Raw genomic sequence first — 18,858 nt, 5'->3', positions numbered from 1 at the left:
ATGATGTTGGTGTTGGTTATGTAATGGTGATGGTAGTGATGATGATGATGATGGTGTTGGTTATGTGATGGTGATGGTGTTGGTGATGGTATTGATAATGGTGATGATGATGATGTTGGTGATGATGTTGGTAATGATGATGATGATGATGGTGATGGTGTGGGTGACGATAGTGATCATGATGATGATGATGATGAATGATGTTGGTGTTGGTTATGTAATGGTGATGGTAGTGATGATGATGATGATGGTGTTGGTTATGTAATGGTGATGGTAATGATGAAGATGGTGTTGGTGGTGATGATGATGATGATGTTGGTGTTGGTTATGTGATGGTAATGGTGTTGGTGATGGTATTGATAATGGTGATGATGATGATGTTGGTGATGATGATGATGGTGATGGTGTGGGTGATGATAGTGATCATGATGATGATGATGATTATGAATGATGTTGGTGTTGGTTATGTAATGGTGATGGTAATGATGAAGATGGTGTTGGTGGTGATGATGGTGTTGGTGATGGTGTGGGTGATGGTTATGATAATGGTAATGATGATAATGGTGATGGTGTTGATGATGGTGATGATGTTGAGGGTGATGATAGTGATGATGATGATGGTGTTGGTGATGGTGTGGGTGATGGTTATGATAATGGTGATGATGATAATGGTGATGGTGTTGATGATGGTGATGATGTTGAGGGTGATGATAGTGATGATGATGATGGTGTTGGTGTTGCTTATGGTGTTGGTAATGATGATGTTAATGATGGTGCTGGTGATAGTGTTGGTTATGTGATGGTGATGGTGTTGGTGATGGTAATGATGATCATGATGATGTTGGTGATGGTGTTGGTGATGGTAATGATGATCATGATGATGTTGGTGATGGTGTTGGTGATGGTAATGATGATCATGATGATGTTGGTGATGGTGTTGGTGATGGTAATGATGATCATGATGATGTTGGTGATGGTGTTGGTGATGGTAATGATGATCATGATGATGTTGGTGATGGTGTTGGTGATGGTAATGATGATCATGATGATGTTGGTGATGGTGTTGGTGATGGTAATGATGATCATGATGATGTTGGTGATGGTGTTGGTGATGGTAATGATGATCATGATGATGTTGGTGGTGGTAATGATGATCATGATGATGTTGGTGATGGTGTTGGTGATGGTAATGATGATCATGATGATGTTGGTGGTGGTAATGATGATCATGATGATGTTGGTGATGGTGTTGGTGATGGTAATGATGATCATGATGATGTTGGTGATGGTGTTAGTGATGGTAATGATGATCATGATGATGTTGGTGATGGTGTTGGTGATGGTAATGATGATCATGATGATGTTGGTGGTGGTAATGATGATCATGATGATGTTGGTGATGGTGTTGGTGATGGTAATGATGATCATGATGATGTTGGTGATGGTGTTAGTGATGGTAATGATGATCATGATGATGTTGGTGATGGTAATGATGATCATGATGATGTTGGTGATGGTGTTAGTGATGGTAATGATGATCATGATGATGTTGGTGATGGTAATGATGATCATGATGATGTTGGTGATGGTGCTGGTGATGGTAATGATGATGTTGGTGATGATGTTGGTGATGGTAATGATGATGATGATGATGATGTTGGTGATGATGTTGGTGATGGTAATGATGATGATGATGGTGATGATGATGATGGTATTGGTTATGTGATGGTGATGGTGTTGGTGATGGTAATGATGATGATGATGGTGATGATGATGATGGTATTGGTTATGTGATGGTGATGGTGTTGGTGATGGTAATGATGATGATGATGATGTTGGTGATGGTAATGATGATGATGATGGTGATGATGATGATGGTATTGGTTATGTGATGGTGATGGTGTTGGTGATGGTAATGATGATGATGATGATGTTGGTGAAGATGTTGGTGATGGTAATGATGATGATGGTGATGGTGTGGGTGATGATAGTGATGATAATGATGATGGTGCTGGTGCTGGTTATATGATGATGTTAATGATGGTGCTGGTGATAGTGTTGGTTATGTGATGGTGATGGTGTTGGTGATCGTAATGATGATGATGATGATGATGATGATGTTGGTGATAATGTTGGTGTTGGTTATGTGATGGTGATGGTATTGGTGATGGTGATGTTGATGATGATGTGGTTGTTGGTTATGTGTTGGTGATGGTAATGATGATGGTGTTGATGAGGATGATGGTAATGATGATGATGATGTTGGTGTTGGTGATGGTGTTGGTGTTATGTGATGGTAATGGTGCTGGTGATTGTGTGGGTGATGATAGTGATGGTAATGATGATGATGTTGATGATGATGATGATGATGATGATGATGATGGTGTTGGAGCTGATGCTGACTCTCCTGTACCCCATGTCTCTTACAGGGACACAGCAGGACAGGAGCGATATCAGACCATCACTAAGCAGTACTACAGACGGGCGCAGGTGAGCTCATCCCTCACACTGTAATATTACTCCTGTTACATCACACACTCTCACTACAGAAGCAGCTCACTGCAACTGAAATGAACAAAAGACTCCAACTGTTTCAGAGCTCATAGCTGTGCTTCAGCAGGAAAATGGAATAATGAGCTAATAAAAAAACATCTTTCAGAAGAAAGAAGCTTTCAGGTTCATGTTCTTTACACTGATTATAGCCACACCCACAAGGTTCCTCTGGTTATAGACACACCCACAGGGTTCCTCTGATTATAGACACACCCACAGAGTTCCTCTGATTACATCCACACCCACAGAGTTCCTCTGATTCTATCCACACCCACAGGGTTCCTCTGATTCTATCCACACCCACAGGGTTCCTCTGATTATAGACACACCCACAGGGTTCCTCTGATTATAGACACACCCACAGAGTTCCTCTGATTATAGACACACCCACAGGGTTCCTCTGATTATAGACACACCCACAAGGTTCCTCTGATTATAGACACACCCACAGAGTTCCTCTGATTCTATCCACACCCACAGAGTTCCTCTGATTATTGACACACCCACAGGGTTACTCTAAATATAGCCACACCCACAGGGTTCCTCTGATTATAGACACACCAACAGGGGTTCTCTGTTTATAGCCACACACACAGGGTTCTTCTGATTATAGCCACACCCACAGAGTTCCTCTGACTATAGCCACACCCACAGGGGTTCTCTGATTATAGCCACACCCACAAGGTTCTTCTGATTATAGCCACACTCACAGAGTTCATCTGATTATAGCCACACCCCCAGAGTTTCTCTGATTATAGCCACACCCAAAGGGTTCCTCTAATTATGGACACACCCACAGGTTTCCACTGATTATAGCCACACCCACAGGGTTCTTCTGATTATAGACAGAGATTTTGTTTCAGTGGTGGTTTGGTGAGCAACTCAAATGAAACCGGGGTGCCAATACTTTAATCTTGGCGAGAAGAAAGTATTTTAAGTTTAATTTTTGTCAGACGTTTAAATGACCTTTATATTTGAGTTATAGTACACTAGTACCATTATGGTATACCCTATGTAGTGAACACGATGATGTGTTTCACATGGATCATGGATAATAAAAGCAAAAAAAGAGAAAAAAAACATTAGCAGTTAATGTATTCATACATGAGACCGTGTGATAAAATTGTGACGTTGCTTCATAAAGCTGACAGAAAAAGATCAGACTGATTAGTTATATTTTATACTAATAAAATTAAAACATTGAGTTAGTGTATAAAATGATTTAGTGCACTTTTTTCCACCAGGGAATCTTTCTGGTGTATGACATCACGAGTGAGCGATCCTTTCAGCACATCATGAAGTGGGCCAGTGATGTGGACGAGGTGGGATTCACACAACAATAATAATAATAATAATAATAATAATAATAATAATAATAATAATCTTTTGCTTTCGTGAGCAGAGAATAAAAAAGGTAGAATAGAATTATGATGACCGAAATACAATAGATTTACGGTGTCAAATACTGTAGAATTACTAGATGAATAAATAGATGGATGAATAGAGATATACATAAATAAATGGATGGATGTGTAGATAAATGGATGAATAGGTGTATGAATTAATAGATGGATGGATGAATGGATAGATGTACAGATGGATTGCATAGATGCATGGATGAATAAAAAAGTGGATGTATAGATGGATGGATGAATAGGTGGATGAATGAATAGATGGATGGATGAATAGATGGATAGATGAATAGATGGATGTATAGATGAATAGATGGATAAGTAGGTGGATGGGTGATTAAATGGATGGATATGATTATGGATGAATTAATGGGTGAATAAAAAGTTGGATGGATAGATGAATAGGTGGATGGATAAGGAGATGAATAGATAAAATGTGGGGATCAATAAATGGTAATGGATGGATGGATGGATGAATAGATGGATAAATTAGGTTAATGGATGAATAAATGAATAGATGAATAGATAGATGTACAAATGGATTGATGTACAGATGAAAAATGGATGAATAGAAATTTGGATGAATAGATGAATAGGTGGATGAGTTGGTGGCTGGATGATTGGGTGGATGAAAAGGTTTATAGATTAATTAACGGGTGGATAAATAGGTGGATGCATGGATGGATGGGTGAATAGATAGATGGGTGAATATATGGATGGATTAGTAGATGGATGAGTAGGTGGACAGATGAATGGATGGATGGATGAATAGATAGGTGGATAAATATATAGATGGATAAATAGATGGATGGGTAGATGGACAGATGAATAGATGAATAGATAAAATGGGGGTGAATAAATGGGAATAGAAGGATGGATGAATAGATGAAAAAATAGATTAATGGATGGATAAATGGATGGATGAAAAGATGGATGTACAGATTGATTGATGTACCGATGAAAACAGATGGATGGATGAATAGGAAAATGGATGTATAGATGGATGGATGAATAGGTGGATGAATGAATAGATGAATAGATGGATGAGTAGGTGGATGGGTGATTAGATGGATAAATAGGTGGATGCATGAATAGATGGATGGATGAATGGATGGATGAGTAGGTGGACAGATGAATGGGTGGATGGATGAGTAGATGAATGGATAAAATGTGGGGGTGAATAAATGGGAATAGAAGAATGGATGAATAGATAAAAAAATTGGTTAATGGATAGATGAAAAGATGGATGTACAGATTGATTGATGTACAGATGAAAACATAGATGGATGGATGAATAGGAAAGTTGATGAACAGATAAATAAATGAAAAATTTGGGGATTAATAAATGGGAATAGAAAGATGGATGAATAGGTGGATAAATAGGTTAATGGATGAATAAATGGATGGATTAATGGATAGATGTACAGATGGATTGATGAAGAGATGAAAGCATATATGGATAGAAAAATGGTTGAATAGGTGGGTGAATGGATGGATGGATGGATGGCTGGATGGATGAATTAATAGGTGGATGCATGAATTAATGGATGGATGAATAGATGACAATTAGGAGGACAGATGAATTGGTGGAAGGATGAATAAATGGGAATAGAAGGATGGATGGATGAATAGATGGAAAAATAGGTTAATGGATGAATAAATGGATGGATAAAAAGATGGATGTACAGATTGATTGATATACAGATGAAAGCATAGATGGATGGTTGAATTAAAATGGATGGATTAATGGATGGATGGGTAGGTGGACAGATAAATGAATGGATGAAAAATGCATGGATGAATAAATGGGAATAGAAAGATGGATGAATAGGTTAATGTATGAATAAATCGATGAATGAACAGATGTACAGATGGATTGATGCATTGATGGCTGGATGAATAGCAAAGTGGATGAATAGGTGGATGGATGAATAGATGAATGAATAGGTGGTCAAAAAAGTAGGTGGATGGATGAATAGATAAATGGATGAACAGATGGATAGATAAATAGATGGATTATAAATTAGTGGTCATTAAGAGTAAGAGCGAAGCCTGTATGTCACTATGTATATCATGAAGCAGCGATGTGCGGGGTCCAAGCACCTTTCACCAATAGCTCCCCCGGTGGCCAGTTCTTGCCAAATTACACAGAACACTAGCTTGAGCCAAAGTGCTTGAGTTTTATAACTGCGCTAATACTGTAAAATGCTTCCTGGAAGCTGATTGGCTGATGGATGTCAGGTCTTCAAAAACAGTTATTCAAGCTTAACTCCACCCCTGTGATTAGCCACGCCCCCAAGTAGTCTTCAGTCGTCAGTTCCAGTGATGTGAAGAGAGTGATGATGGAGTAATTAAATAATAATACACACGGCGATAAAAAACTGTAGATCTGTAAAGTTTTCTGAACTTTTCCTCTCTCATTCTTCTCCGTCTCTCAAGTACGCTCCTGAAAAAGTGCAGAAGGTGCTGATTGGAAACAAATCCGACGAGGAACACAAAAGACAAGTGGCCACAGAGCAGGGGAACAAGGTGTGTGTGTGTGTGTGTGAGTGTGTGTGTGTGTGTGTGTGTGTGTGTACAAACTTACTGTAAAAACTTAGCTGTGTTTGTTCTCTCTCTCTAGCTTGCCAAAGCTTATGGAATGGACTTTTTTGAGACAAGTGCCTTTACCAATCACAACATCACAGAGGTATGTCCACTGTCCAGTGTCCAGAGAAAATAGAAATGACATAGAATTTGTCAGAACAGAATAAAATAGTAAACAGCTCAGAATGAAACTGTAATATTTTTCCATGGAGGAAAAATAAACATGAGAGTTACACCGGTCAGCCATAACATTATGACCACTGAGAGGTGAAGTGAATAAGACTGATGATCTCCTCATCATGGCACCTGTTAGTGGGTGGGATATATTAGAGGCAGCAAGTGAACATTTTGTCCTCAAAGTTGATGTTAGAAGCAGGAAAAATGGACAAGTGTAAGGATTTGAGCGAGTTTGACGAAGGACCATATTATGATGGCTAGACCACTGGATCAGAGCATCTCCAAAACTGCAGCTCTTGTGGGGTGTTCCCGGTCTGCAGTGGTCAGTATCTATCAAAAGTGCTCCAATGAAGGAACAGAGGTGACCCAGAGACACGGTCATGGGCGGCCAAGGCTCATTAATGCATGTGGGAATCGAAGGCTGGCCCGTGTGATCCGATCCAACAGACGAGCTACTGACACAATATTAGGCAGGTGGTCATAATGTTATGCCTGATCAGTGTATGTCAGAGTGAATAGATGTGAAATGGTCAATAGAATTGAATATAGAAGATGCCATGAGGTGAGAATAGAAATTGAAATTTGGTCACATGCACCAGTGGGCATTTAGATTGTACTTGTCATAAAAATAGAAATGACATAAATCAGAGTTTAATTCTATACAGTTAAGAAAGAAAAAATGTATAGAAATGTAAAAATTAAGAATTAAGGTAGTAAGTAAACAGTGTGACTATTTAGAAAATGTGAAAAAAGAACACTCTCTCATCATAGGAAAGAAAGTAAGATTTACATATATGGTGCAAAAGTTTGTACACCCTCAGGACAGAATGAGGAAATTAAACATTGAGCTTTTTTGTTTGTTTTTAAAAAATAATGGCGGATGCACAGATTTTGCTGATCCTCTCGTTTGTTTCAGTCCTTTACCCGTTTAGCTGAGCTGGTGTTGCAGGCTAATAAAAAGGACCTCGATCTCCTGCGAGTGTCCATCAATGACCAGCTGGATCTATCTGCGCTGGAGGAAGAGGCGGGAGTGTGTGACGGCAGCAGTAATGCCCAAAAGACCTGCTGGTGCTGAGGACAGGAAGTGACATCAACACATTTTCTTTTTTCTTATCCAGTGGCGGATTTGTTCTTGCTTTTTCCTCCTTCTTCTTCTTCTTCTTCTTCTTCTCAGTTTGGTGCCTTCCAACGAACGAACGAATGACGTCGGAAGACTCTGCTATGTTCTTTACCTTCAGGAAGCCTAAAATATCCATCATGGTAAAGGTGACCACTAGCTAGCAACCTCGTGTCAAGTTCGTAGCGAGATCAGTCAACATAAATTCACACATTTTAGCATTACAATCATAGGAATGTGCTCAATAAAGTCATAGAGCAGTTTGAGTTACAGTCACAGCTCTTCTGTTTTAAATTACAGCGCTGGAGAAATGGTACGCTCCGTCGTAGGGGTGTCCTGGAGACTAATTTCTACTCTTGCATCTCTGTCACACGTCTGATTAAACATATTAGTGTTTACTAATAAACTCATTCACAAGGCATTATATATGAGAACATTCCCAACTTTGTGTCTTTCTTTTTTCTCTCGTGATTGGATTGTTGATCAGATATGCTGGAGATTTATATACAGAGCACCCACATCCTGTCAGAGGGAGCTTCGACTGATCTACATGGCTTGTGGTGTTTGGGGGGAAAAGGTTCAAAGTTCTTTGGCTCGTTCCTCATTAGATCGAGATCGTAAAGATTAGACGTGAAACTCTAGAGCGAAGTTTCAGAGAACGTCCGAGAAAGATCACTCAAAAAAACAAAAACAATGAACATGAGTGTGTGGGCGTGGCTTTGAGGGAAACGGTTAAAAGAACATGAGTGTGTGGGCGTGGCTTTGAGAGAAACACTGAAGGAAAGGGAGGGCTGTTTTTTGAAAATCGCTCGCTGTGACAAAAGAATCAACCAAAATTGTACCTTTAATGTGTTGTGAAGGCCATGTGATCCTGAGCTCATGTTCCTGCAGTTACAGTTTCTGACACTAGAGGGCAGTGCTTAGTTTACTTTGGCCAAACTTTTTATTTATTTATTTATTTATTTATTTATTTATTTATTTACTTGTTTAGTGCGTGTGTGTGTGTGTGTGTGTGTGTGTGTGTACACTGGGTGCACCTGTTTTCATATTTCCCATTCTTCCATGCTGGAAGTAGCCTTGCTTGTGCTACAACAACCACGACTACAAGAATGTCTGAGTCAAACACTGCTTACAAGAAAAAAAACTGAGAGCAGTGAAATGAAAGAAACAGATCAGCAAAAGTTAAATTTAAGGTCCAGTAACTCAATAAATCTGAAACATAACAAATAGAAATGATTTCTAAGGTAAACAAAGCTAATGAGACAGAATCTCAGCCAGGTTTTTGCATCCCTTTTTCCTTCACGTTGACTGATAACGTCCAGCTCTGACTAGAAACATGAAATCCATCACTGCAAGCGTTATCTGGGACCATTTGATCTTAAATGAGCTATTTGTCATTTTTATCAGTCCTGTGATGGAGCCTGTGATCTTAAAGGGGCCATTTGTCATTTTTATCAGTCCTGTGATGGAGCCTGTGTTGGAGCCTGTGATCTTAAAGGGGCCATTTGTCATTTTTATCAGTCCTGTGTTGGAACCTGTGATCTTAAAGGGGCCATTTGTCATTTTTATCAGTCCTGTGTTTGAGCCTGTGATCTTAAAGGGGCCATTTGTCATTTTTATCAGTCCTGTGATAGGGGCCTGTGATCTTAAAGGGGCCATTTGTCATTTTTATCAGTCCTGTGTTGGAGCCTGTGATCTTAAAGGGGCCATTTGTCATTTTTATCAGTCCTGTGATAGGGGCCTGTGATCTTAAAGGGGCCATTTGTCATTTTTATCAGTCCTGTGTTAGAGCCTGTGATCTTAAAGGGGCCATTTGTCATTTACATCAGTCTTGTGATGGGGCATGTGATCTTAAAGGGGCCATTTGTCTTTTTAGTGCCCTCAGATGCCTGTCTAAAGAAAAAAAAAAAAAAACGTTAGCAAGCCGTCACACTTTGAAGTTGCATATAGTCGCTTAAATTGCCTTTTACGGAAAAAAAAGTTTCTGCTGGACTTAGGCAGGGGGCGGAGCTAATTTCACTGGATGGAAATTAAACAAATAAAATAACCAAATTAGAAGATCTATGACATGGCAATATTGCAGCTCACAGTGTTCTGAGGTATGTGTGAAATGATAGGATTGTTTCAGGCCCAGAAACACCTGTGTATATTTGCATACGGCACCTTTAATAATCAGCCTGTCTGTTTGTTTTTGTTGGAAGGAAGTGAGATCACCTCTGAGGTAGAGATACACAGGATTTTTTAAGATTTGTGAAATCCTAAATTGAAGCGAATGTTAAAAGTCGTTGTTATGAAGCGAGTTTGAATTCTGTGATGTTAAATATTCATGAAATGATTGGAATATTCCTTCTTCATTCATATCAGGAACATATTAGAAAGTATTTCCATAAAAAAAAAACCCTCATGCTGTCAGTGGAATTCATTTGAACCTGATCTGAAGTGAAGCTACTGAACCCTCTCATCTCCGTTCAGGTGAGAGTCAGGATGTTACGGTGCGACGTGACGGGTGAAGATGTTCTATGGTGAAATGTTTTAAATGTCTGTGCTGTGAATAAAATGTCAAATAATGTAAATAATGGTGAAATCTATCAGCAGGACACTTGTTTAGATTTATCATGTGATTATATACAACTAAATATCTAAATAAATAGACTCTTATTAGAGATTTTGATTATAGAGATGGTGTGTGTGTGTGTGTGTGTGTGTGTGTGTGTGTGTGTGTGTAGTACCAAATGTATCCACCAGGAGGCAGATTTTGAATTACTTTTAATAAATTTACTACTGAAGAAACTGAATGAATGACATGATATTTGTGTCACGTGAAGCCAGGGTTTCTGTAGTAAAGTCGTTATTTCCATGTAGTGTGTGTTCATTGAAGAAAACGTCCACTGAGAATGCATGAAAGAAAAGAAGAACTACGCTAACTACATATCCAGCATTTGTTCATGCTTTTTCTCCTGGTCCTGACCTGCTACACAACCCCAACACAGCATCACCAGCCTGGACTGAACTCTAGCAGCTGAAGCAGAGGAAGAGTTTCTGAGATAAGATAGAGTGGAATAGTTTGTTCGAGTCAGGAACAGAATAAATACACGATGAAGTGCTGTTATAGAAAAACAATCAGTGACGGGGGGTGGGGCTGGGGGTGGGGTCTGTGATGTGGACCGATCAGTGACTGCTCAGGGATTGGTTGTTGAAAACAATGGTGACCTGTGATTGGGGTTTGGGGAAAAAATGGTCAGTGATTAGTCACTGGGTATAATGGTGCTCTGTCATCAGTCATTTTGAGTAATGGTGATCTGTGATTAGTCATTGGGAGTAATGGTGATCTGTGTTTAGTCCTTGGAAGTAATGGTGATCTGGGATTAGTCATTGGGAGTAATGGTGATCTGGGATTAGTCCTTGGGAGTAATGGTGATCTGTGATTAGTCCTTGGGAGTAATGGTGATCTGTGATTAGTCCTTGGAAGTAATGGTGATCTGTGATTAGTCCTTGGGAGTAATGGTGATCTGGGATTAGTCCTTGGGAGTAATGGTGATATGTGATTAGTCCTTGGGAGTAATGGTGATCTGGGATTAGTCCTTGGGAGTAATGGTGATCTGGGATTAGTCCTTGGGAGTAATGGTGATATGTGATTAGTCCTTGGGAGTAATGGTGATCTGGGATTAGTCCTTGGGAGTAATGGTGATCTGGGATTAGTCCTTGGGAGTAATGGTGATATGTGATTAGTCCTTGGGAGTAATGGTGATCTGGGATTAGTCATTGGGAGTAATGGTGATATGTGATTAGTCCTTGGGAGTAATGGTGATCTGGGATTAGTCATTGGGAGTAATGGTGATCTGTGATTAGTCCTTGGGAGTAATGGTGATCTGGGATTAGTCCTTGGAAGTAATGGTGATCTGTGATTAGTCCTTGGGAGTAATGGTGATCTGGGATTAGTCCTTGGGAGTAATGGTGATATGTGATTAGTCCTTGGGAGTAATGGTGATCTGGGATTAGTCATTGGGAGTAATGGTGATCTGGGATTAGTCATTGGGAGTAATGGTGATCTGTGATTAGTCCTTGGAAGTAATGGTGATCTGGGATTAGTCATTGGGAGTAATGGTGATCTGGGATTAGTCATTGGGAGTAATGGTGATCTGGGATTAGTCATTGGGAGTAATGGTGATCTGGGATTAGTCCTTGGAAGTAATGGTGATCTGTGATTAGTCATTGGGAGTAATGGTGATCTGTGATTAGTCCTTGGGAGTAATGGTGATCTGGGATTAGTCCTTGGGAGTAATGGTGATCTGTGATTAGTCCTTGGGAGTAATGGTGATCTGGGATTAGTCATTGGGAGTAATGGTGATCTGGGATTAGTCCTTGGGAGTAATGGTGATCTGGGATTAGTCCTTGGAAGTAATGCTGATCTGGGATTAGTCATTGGGAGTAATGGTGATCTGTGATTAGTCCTTGGGAGTAATGGTGATCTGGGATTAGTCATTGGAACTAATGGTGATCTGTGATTAGTCCTTGGGAGTAATGGTGATCTGTAATCAGTCATACTGATTTGAATGGGGATTTGAGATCGGTCTTCATTGTCAAATCTAGTCATAATGTCACTGAAACACTGAGACACACAGAGATTTTTAAATTTTTTAAAAATCCTTCTATTTTTTAATCCTACTACTTTTATCAAACATAACTGATGAGTTTAATTTTTTAGAAATGATCATCCTGAAATGTTCATCCATCCAGACGTGACCTGGTTCTTATGTGTGTCTTGAATACTTCTGATAGAAGAGGGTTTTTTTGTAATTGACTTTATAATAAGGTCAAATGGTGCAGTGTGTTCATGCAGATCGAGTTTATTCAGCTGCACAGTGGACCTTCATGAAGCAGTTCTGTAACACAATTTCTCACAGATCTACACAACAGATCTTGATTGGATTTCAACAGATCTCTGTATCTTCTTAATGACATTTCAGACAGTGAACACTGCATGCAGGAAGTGTTAGCATAGCCTTTTATAGCAACCACCTTATCCAAACCTCAGAGTGCTGCTTAGAGGAGCTTGTGGTTGTTGAGTTCAAGCACAACTACTTCAAATGCTTAAACTCTGGATGACTGGATTGCTATATACACTATACTGCCAAAAGTTTTGGGACACCCCTCCAAATCATTGAATTCAGGTGTTGTTTTTCAGGGGTTGGGCTCGGCTCCTTAGTTCCAGTGAAAGGAACTCTTAATGCTTCAGCTTCATACCAAGACATTTTGGACAATTTCATGCTCTTTGTGGGAACAGTTTGGGGATGACCCCTTCCTGTTCCAACATGACTGTACACCAGTGACCAAAGCAAGGTCCATAAAGACATGGATGAGTGAGTTTGGTGTGGAGGAACTTGACTGACCTGCACAGAGTCCTGACCTCAACCCCATAGAACATCTTTGGGATGAATTAGAGCGGAGACTCATCAGGGTCTGACCTCACAAATGCACTTCTAGAGGAATGGTCAAAAATTCCCATAAACACACTCCTAAACCTTGTGGAAAGCCTTCCCAGAAGAGTTGAAGCTGTTATAGCTGTAAAGGGCGTGACAACTCCATATTACATTATATTACATTCATGAGCATGTAAAGGCAGATGTCCCAAAACTTTTGGCAATATAGTGCACTATATTTATTACTTTATACAGGCCACATTTAGTGTTGAAATCCATTAAAAAAAAGAGTAACAGTGCATTAACCTTTTCGGTATATAACGTAAAGTAGAAAAGAAACCCAATAGGTTTTCAGCTGGATATTGACACACTCTGCTCTCAAACCCGGTTCCACACTGAGAGCACTGAGAGCCCACTGCACTGTAAGAGATGTAAATTTATACCTCTTTAATTAGAGCAGCCATGTGGAGGGACAGCGCTCGGCTCTCATACTTGGCTCGCGCCTTTCTTCCAGGCGCTCAGCGAGGAGTCGGTACAGGCCAGACTGAAACGACGAAAATAGTGCTGGCTGGAATCGGCTGTGACTCTGACCCAGCTGTTCCAGCTCAAACGCCGGCGGCTTAGACACAGAGCAGCAACCAGTGACAAAGTAATTAATTAAACACAAGATTTTCAAATTAAGTGAAGCAGACTGTATGTGTGTGTGGATATAACAGCTTCAACTCTTCTGGGAAGGCTTTCCACAAGGTTTAGGAGTGTGTTTATGGGAATTTTTGACCATTCCTCTAGAAGTGCATTTGTGAGGTCAGACCCTGATGAGTCTCCACTCTAACTCATCCCAAAGATGTTCTATGGGGTTGAGGTCAGGACTCTGTGCAGGACAGTCAAGTTCCTCCACACCAAACTCACTCATCCATGTCTTTATGGACCTTGCTTTGGTCACTGGTGTGCAGTCATGTTGGAACAGGAAGGGGTCATCCCCAAACTGTTCCCACAAAGAGCATGAAATTGTCCAAAATGTCTTGGTATGAAGCTGAAGCATTAAGAGTTCCTTTCACTGGAATTAAGGGGCCGAGACCAACCCCTGAAAAACAACACCTGAACTCAATGATTTTTGAGGGGTGTCCCAATACTTTTGCCAACACTATATATAGCCTTCGTATTGAAGATGCAGGAATGCGAGAGGAGTGTGATGTGGAGCCCAAGATGCATAAACTATGAGGAAATATGGTGACGGTGGTGTGAAGCCGCTGAGATCCAGATCGAATTGGGGGTTTTTTTATATTCGTCTCCTCATAGTCATGTTAAAGCAGAGCGCTGAGACTAATCACATTTTTCTCATTTTTCACTCAAACCATCCCAGGGTTTCGATGTTGCTTCAAGCTGGGCTTAATTTAGACTGAAAGGACAGATAGAGAGATAGAAAGAGAGAGAGAGAGAGAGAGAGAGAGACGCTTCTGAAGGCAGACTTTGGCTCCTATCTCTTTCTTTAACTTCTAAATCTTTTCACAACGAAGCCAAATATGGCAAGCGCCGCCTTGGCTCCGCTCTCGGCGTCGTCCATTTATTTATTCGCTTTGCTTTAATGCAGAGCTCTTGGACAGAGAGAGAGAACATATAAAAAGAACCCTTCCTTTGGGAGAGAGAGAGAGAGAGATGGGAAAGAGAACTGAAAGATGTGCCTTGGCCATTATTTTTGTGCTCTTGTGCGCACGTGGCGGGGGCGTTGGATGTGGGTGGGGCTTTAGGGCACTTCTGCCAATCGTTGTGATGTCACATCCGCCCACGACGCCGCTCTGCGCTTTCACACCAGAGTGAGTCATGTTAGCGCTGGAGGAGGACACTGAGGAATGCTAAGCATCCCAAAAAAAGACACAACTTGCTGCATGCTTTAGATCTGCATCTCTCTCTCTCTCTCTCTTTCTCTCTCTCTCTCCAATTCATTCCATAGAAATGTTATTCTTTTCAGATTTGTCTCAACACTGTCACTGTCACTGTCTGCTTCCATGAACAATAGATTGATCTGCCACCTGCACTGCCAGACTGAAGCTGCAGTTATTACGCCATGTAACGTGTAATCAGGGGGCGTGGCCACTCCAGCTCCCATTAACCGCAAATCAGATTTGACCTCAGATCGTTCCTCCTTCAATTCCATTCCATTCGGTTCCATTAGTGTAGCGCTATTTGTATAATGAGTCAATAACAAGTGCCAAAGGTGTTGCACACAATTTTAGAGTATGTATTGCGCTACGTCATTACAACAGAGCTAATCTAATCCAATCTAATCCAATGTCTAATCTAATGTCTAATCTAATGTCTAATCTTATCCAATCTAATGTCTAATCTAATCTACTGTCTAATCTAGTCTAATTTAAACTAATCTAATAAAATGTCTAATCTAATCCAATGTCCAATCTAGACTAATCTAATGTCTAATCTAATCTAATGTCTAATCTAGTCCAATCTAATGTCTAATCAAATCTAATGTCTAATCTAATGTCTAATCTAATCCAATCTAATGTCTAATCAAATCTACTGTCTAATCTAGTCTAATTTAAACTAATCTAATAAAATGTCTAATCTAATCCAATGTCCAATCTAGACTAATGTCTAATCTAGTCCAATCTAATGTCTAATCTAATCTAATGTCTAATCTAGTCCAATCTAATGTCTAATCAAATCTAATGTCTAATCTAATCTGATGTCAAATCTAATCCAATCTAATGTCTAATCAAATCTAATGTCTAATCTAGTCTAATTTAAACTAATCTACTGTCTCACCTAAACTAATCTAAAATAGTGTCTAATCTAAATTAATGTTAAATTAATCTAGTCTAATCTAATGTCTAGTCTAGTCTAATCTTATGTCTAGTCTAGTCTAATCTAATGTCTAATCTAATTTAATGTCTAACCTAATCTAATGTCTAATCTAGTCACTGCGACTACTGAAGCTCTGTAGCTTTCATCTCATGTGAAGAAACCTGAGGACATTATGACGATGTTTGTAGAATCCAATCATACTGAAGGTCTAATCAAATTTGACCTCAGATCCTTCCTCCTTCAGTTTAATTCCATTCGGTTCCATTTGTGTAGCACTTTTTGTATAAAAAGTCAATAATAAGTGTTTAAAAAAAAAGTTTTGCACACAATTTTAGAGTATGTATTGTCTTAGGTCATTATAACAGATCTAATCTAATCTAGTCTAATCTAATTCAATCAAATGTCTAATCTAATCTAATCCAATTAAATGCCTAATCTAATCTAATGTCTAATCTAGTCAAATCTAATGTCTTATCTAATCTAATCTAAACTGATCTAATGTCAATTTAATGTCAAATCTAACCTAATCCAATGTTTAATCTAGTCTAATCTAATCTAATCCAATCAATTGTCTATTCTAATCAAATGTCCAATCTAGTCTAATCTAATGTCCAATCTAAACTAATCTAATGTCTAATCTAGTCTAATCTAATGTCTAGTCTAATCTAGTCTAATTCAATGTCAAATCTAATCTAATCTAATGTCTTATCTAATCTAGTCTAATCCAATGTCTAATCTAGTCTAATCCAATGCCTAATCTAGTCTAATCTAATGTCTAATCCTAGACACCGTGACTACTGAAGCTCTGTAGCTTTCATCTCATGTGAAGAAACCTGAGGACATTATGACGATGTTTGTAGAATCCAATCATACTGAAGGTCTAATCAAATTTGACCTCAGATCCTTCCTCCTTCAGTTTAATTCCATTCGGTTCCATTTGTGTAGCACTTTTAACAACACACAGTGTCACAAAGCGGCTTAATTAAAATGTATAAACTCAGAATATAAATTTTAACAGGAAGGGGTCATCCCCAAACTGTTCCCACAAAGAGCATGAAATTATCCAAAATGTCTTGATATGAAGCGGAAGCATTAAGAGTTCCTTTCACTGGAACTAAGGGGCCGAGCCCAACCCCTGAAAAACAACACCTGAACTCAATGATTTGGAGGGGTGTCCCAATACTTTTGGCAATAGAAGTGTAAGTCAAAATAATGAGATGTCAAAATAATGAGGTAATAAAAATAATAAGAAGATAAGTTATTATATAATGACAAATAATGAGATAGAAGTGGAAAGGTCGTGTTGAACTAAGCAGTTTATATAAACAATAAGGCACTTTAACTTCTTTTGTCAGTTGTTCTTCTGGGTCGTTGTAACATTTCCACAAAAACAGCAGCGACATAAAAACACACACACGATTCTCCATGAGTTAGTGTTGCGTCCTGCCCGAGAGGAGCCGATGAATGCCGTCTTTCTTCCCATCGCCCCTTCAACCCGGGGTCCGAATGCCACACATTCCTTACTGCCCTGCACATGCTCCAGGGGGCGTCTGCTGTTACACAACCGCCACTTCAGCCAGGCTCTTTCAGTAACTCAGCACTTTCTCTTCCTAACCCTATAGAGCAACTACAGAGTTTTACATCCTACAGCACCGGATCTTCAGAGAGGGTCCGAATTTATCTGGAGAAAAAAATAGCCGTGTTTCTTTTATTCATACATCGAGATATCTTTTCCAAGAGAGACGTGTTACAGATATGAAATAAATGACCTGACAAAACACGTGTAAAACAGGACATAGAAATGAAAGCCTAGAGCGTAAAACACGTACAAACATGTTTTGAAATAACAATACTAATTTTTCTTGATAACTGCAACACAATTTAGAAAGTAAAACTACCCAAGAAAACTAGGGCATAATTTACTTTTTCTCAGTTGAACGTTACATTTCCATCAGATGCACGTCAGACATAATACATCTGAATACACTCATATACACTGATCAGGCATAATATTATGACCACCTGCCTAATATTGTGTCGGTTTCCCAGCAGAACATTGCCCAAAGCATGACACTGCCTCCGTCGGCTCGCCTTCTTCCCATAGTGCATCCTGGTGCTATGTGTTCCCCAGGTAAGAGACACACACACACCCGGCCATCCATGTGATGTAAAAGAAAATGTGATTTATCAGACCAGGCCACCTTCGTCTTCTTCTGATGCTCACATGTCCATTGTTGGTGCTTTCGGTGGTGCACAGGGGTCAGCATGGGCACCCTGACTGGTCTGCAGATATGCGGCCCCATACACAACAAACTGTGATGCACTGTGTATTCTGACCCCTTTCTATCAGAACCAGCATTAACTTCTTCGGCAATTGGAGCAACAGTAGCTTGACTGTTGGATCGGATCACACGGGCCAGCCTTCGCTCCCCAGGTGTATCAATGAGCCTCAACCGCCCATGACCCTGTCTCCGGTTCACCACTGTTCCTTCCTTGGACCTCTTTTGATAGATACTGACCACTGCAGACCAGGAACACCCCACAAGAGCTGCAGTTTTGGAGATGTTTAGACTATCACAATTTAGCCCTTTTGGTCAAACTCGCTCAAATCCTTACACTTGTCCATTTTACTGCTTCTAACATCAACTTTGAGGACAAAATGTTCACTTGCTGCCTAATATATCCCACCCACTAACAGGTGCCATGATGAGGAGATACTCAGTCTTATTCACTTCACCTCTCACTGCTCACAGTGTTATGGCTGATCGGTGTA

At 39.8% G+C, this 18,858-nt stretch overlaps 1 protein-coding gene across 1 annotated transcript in view; it reads left to right on the top strand.

The window, feature by feature from the left end:
* The window catches only part of rab15 (RAB15, member RAS oncogene family), a 14,650-nt gene extending 6,379 nt beyond the window's left edge, over window positions 1–8,271 (top strand). Inside the window, exons 3-7 of the mRNA XM_058379659.1 lie at window positions 2,430–2,490; window positions 3,798–3,875; window positions 6,405–6,494; window positions 6,589–6,654; window positions 7,645–8,271. Of these exons, the coding sequence (XP_058235642.1) occupies window positions 2,430–2,490; window positions 3,798–3,875; window positions 6,405–6,494; window positions 6,589–6,654; window positions 7,645–7,803 (454 nt within the window). The 3' untranslated portion in view covers window positions 7,804–8,271. The remainder of the gene's footprint in view (window positions 1–2,429; window positions 2,491–3,797; window positions 3,876–6,404; window positions 6,495–6,588; window positions 6,655–7,644) is intronic.
* The last annotated feature ends 10,587 nt before the right edge of the window (window positions 8,272–18,858 follow it).

The sequence above is a fragment of the Hemibagrus wyckioides genome, linkage group LG25 (assembly GCF_019097595.1).
Source record: "Hemibagrus wyckioides isolate EC202008001 linkage group LG25, SWU_Hwy_1.0, whole genome shotgun sequence".
NCBI lineage: Eukaryota > Metazoa > Chordata > Actinopteri > Siluriformes > Bagridae > Hemibagrus > Hemibagrus wyckioides.
Note: the sequence above shows the minus strand (reverse complement) of the source record. Positions and strands in the feature narration are given on the sequence as shown.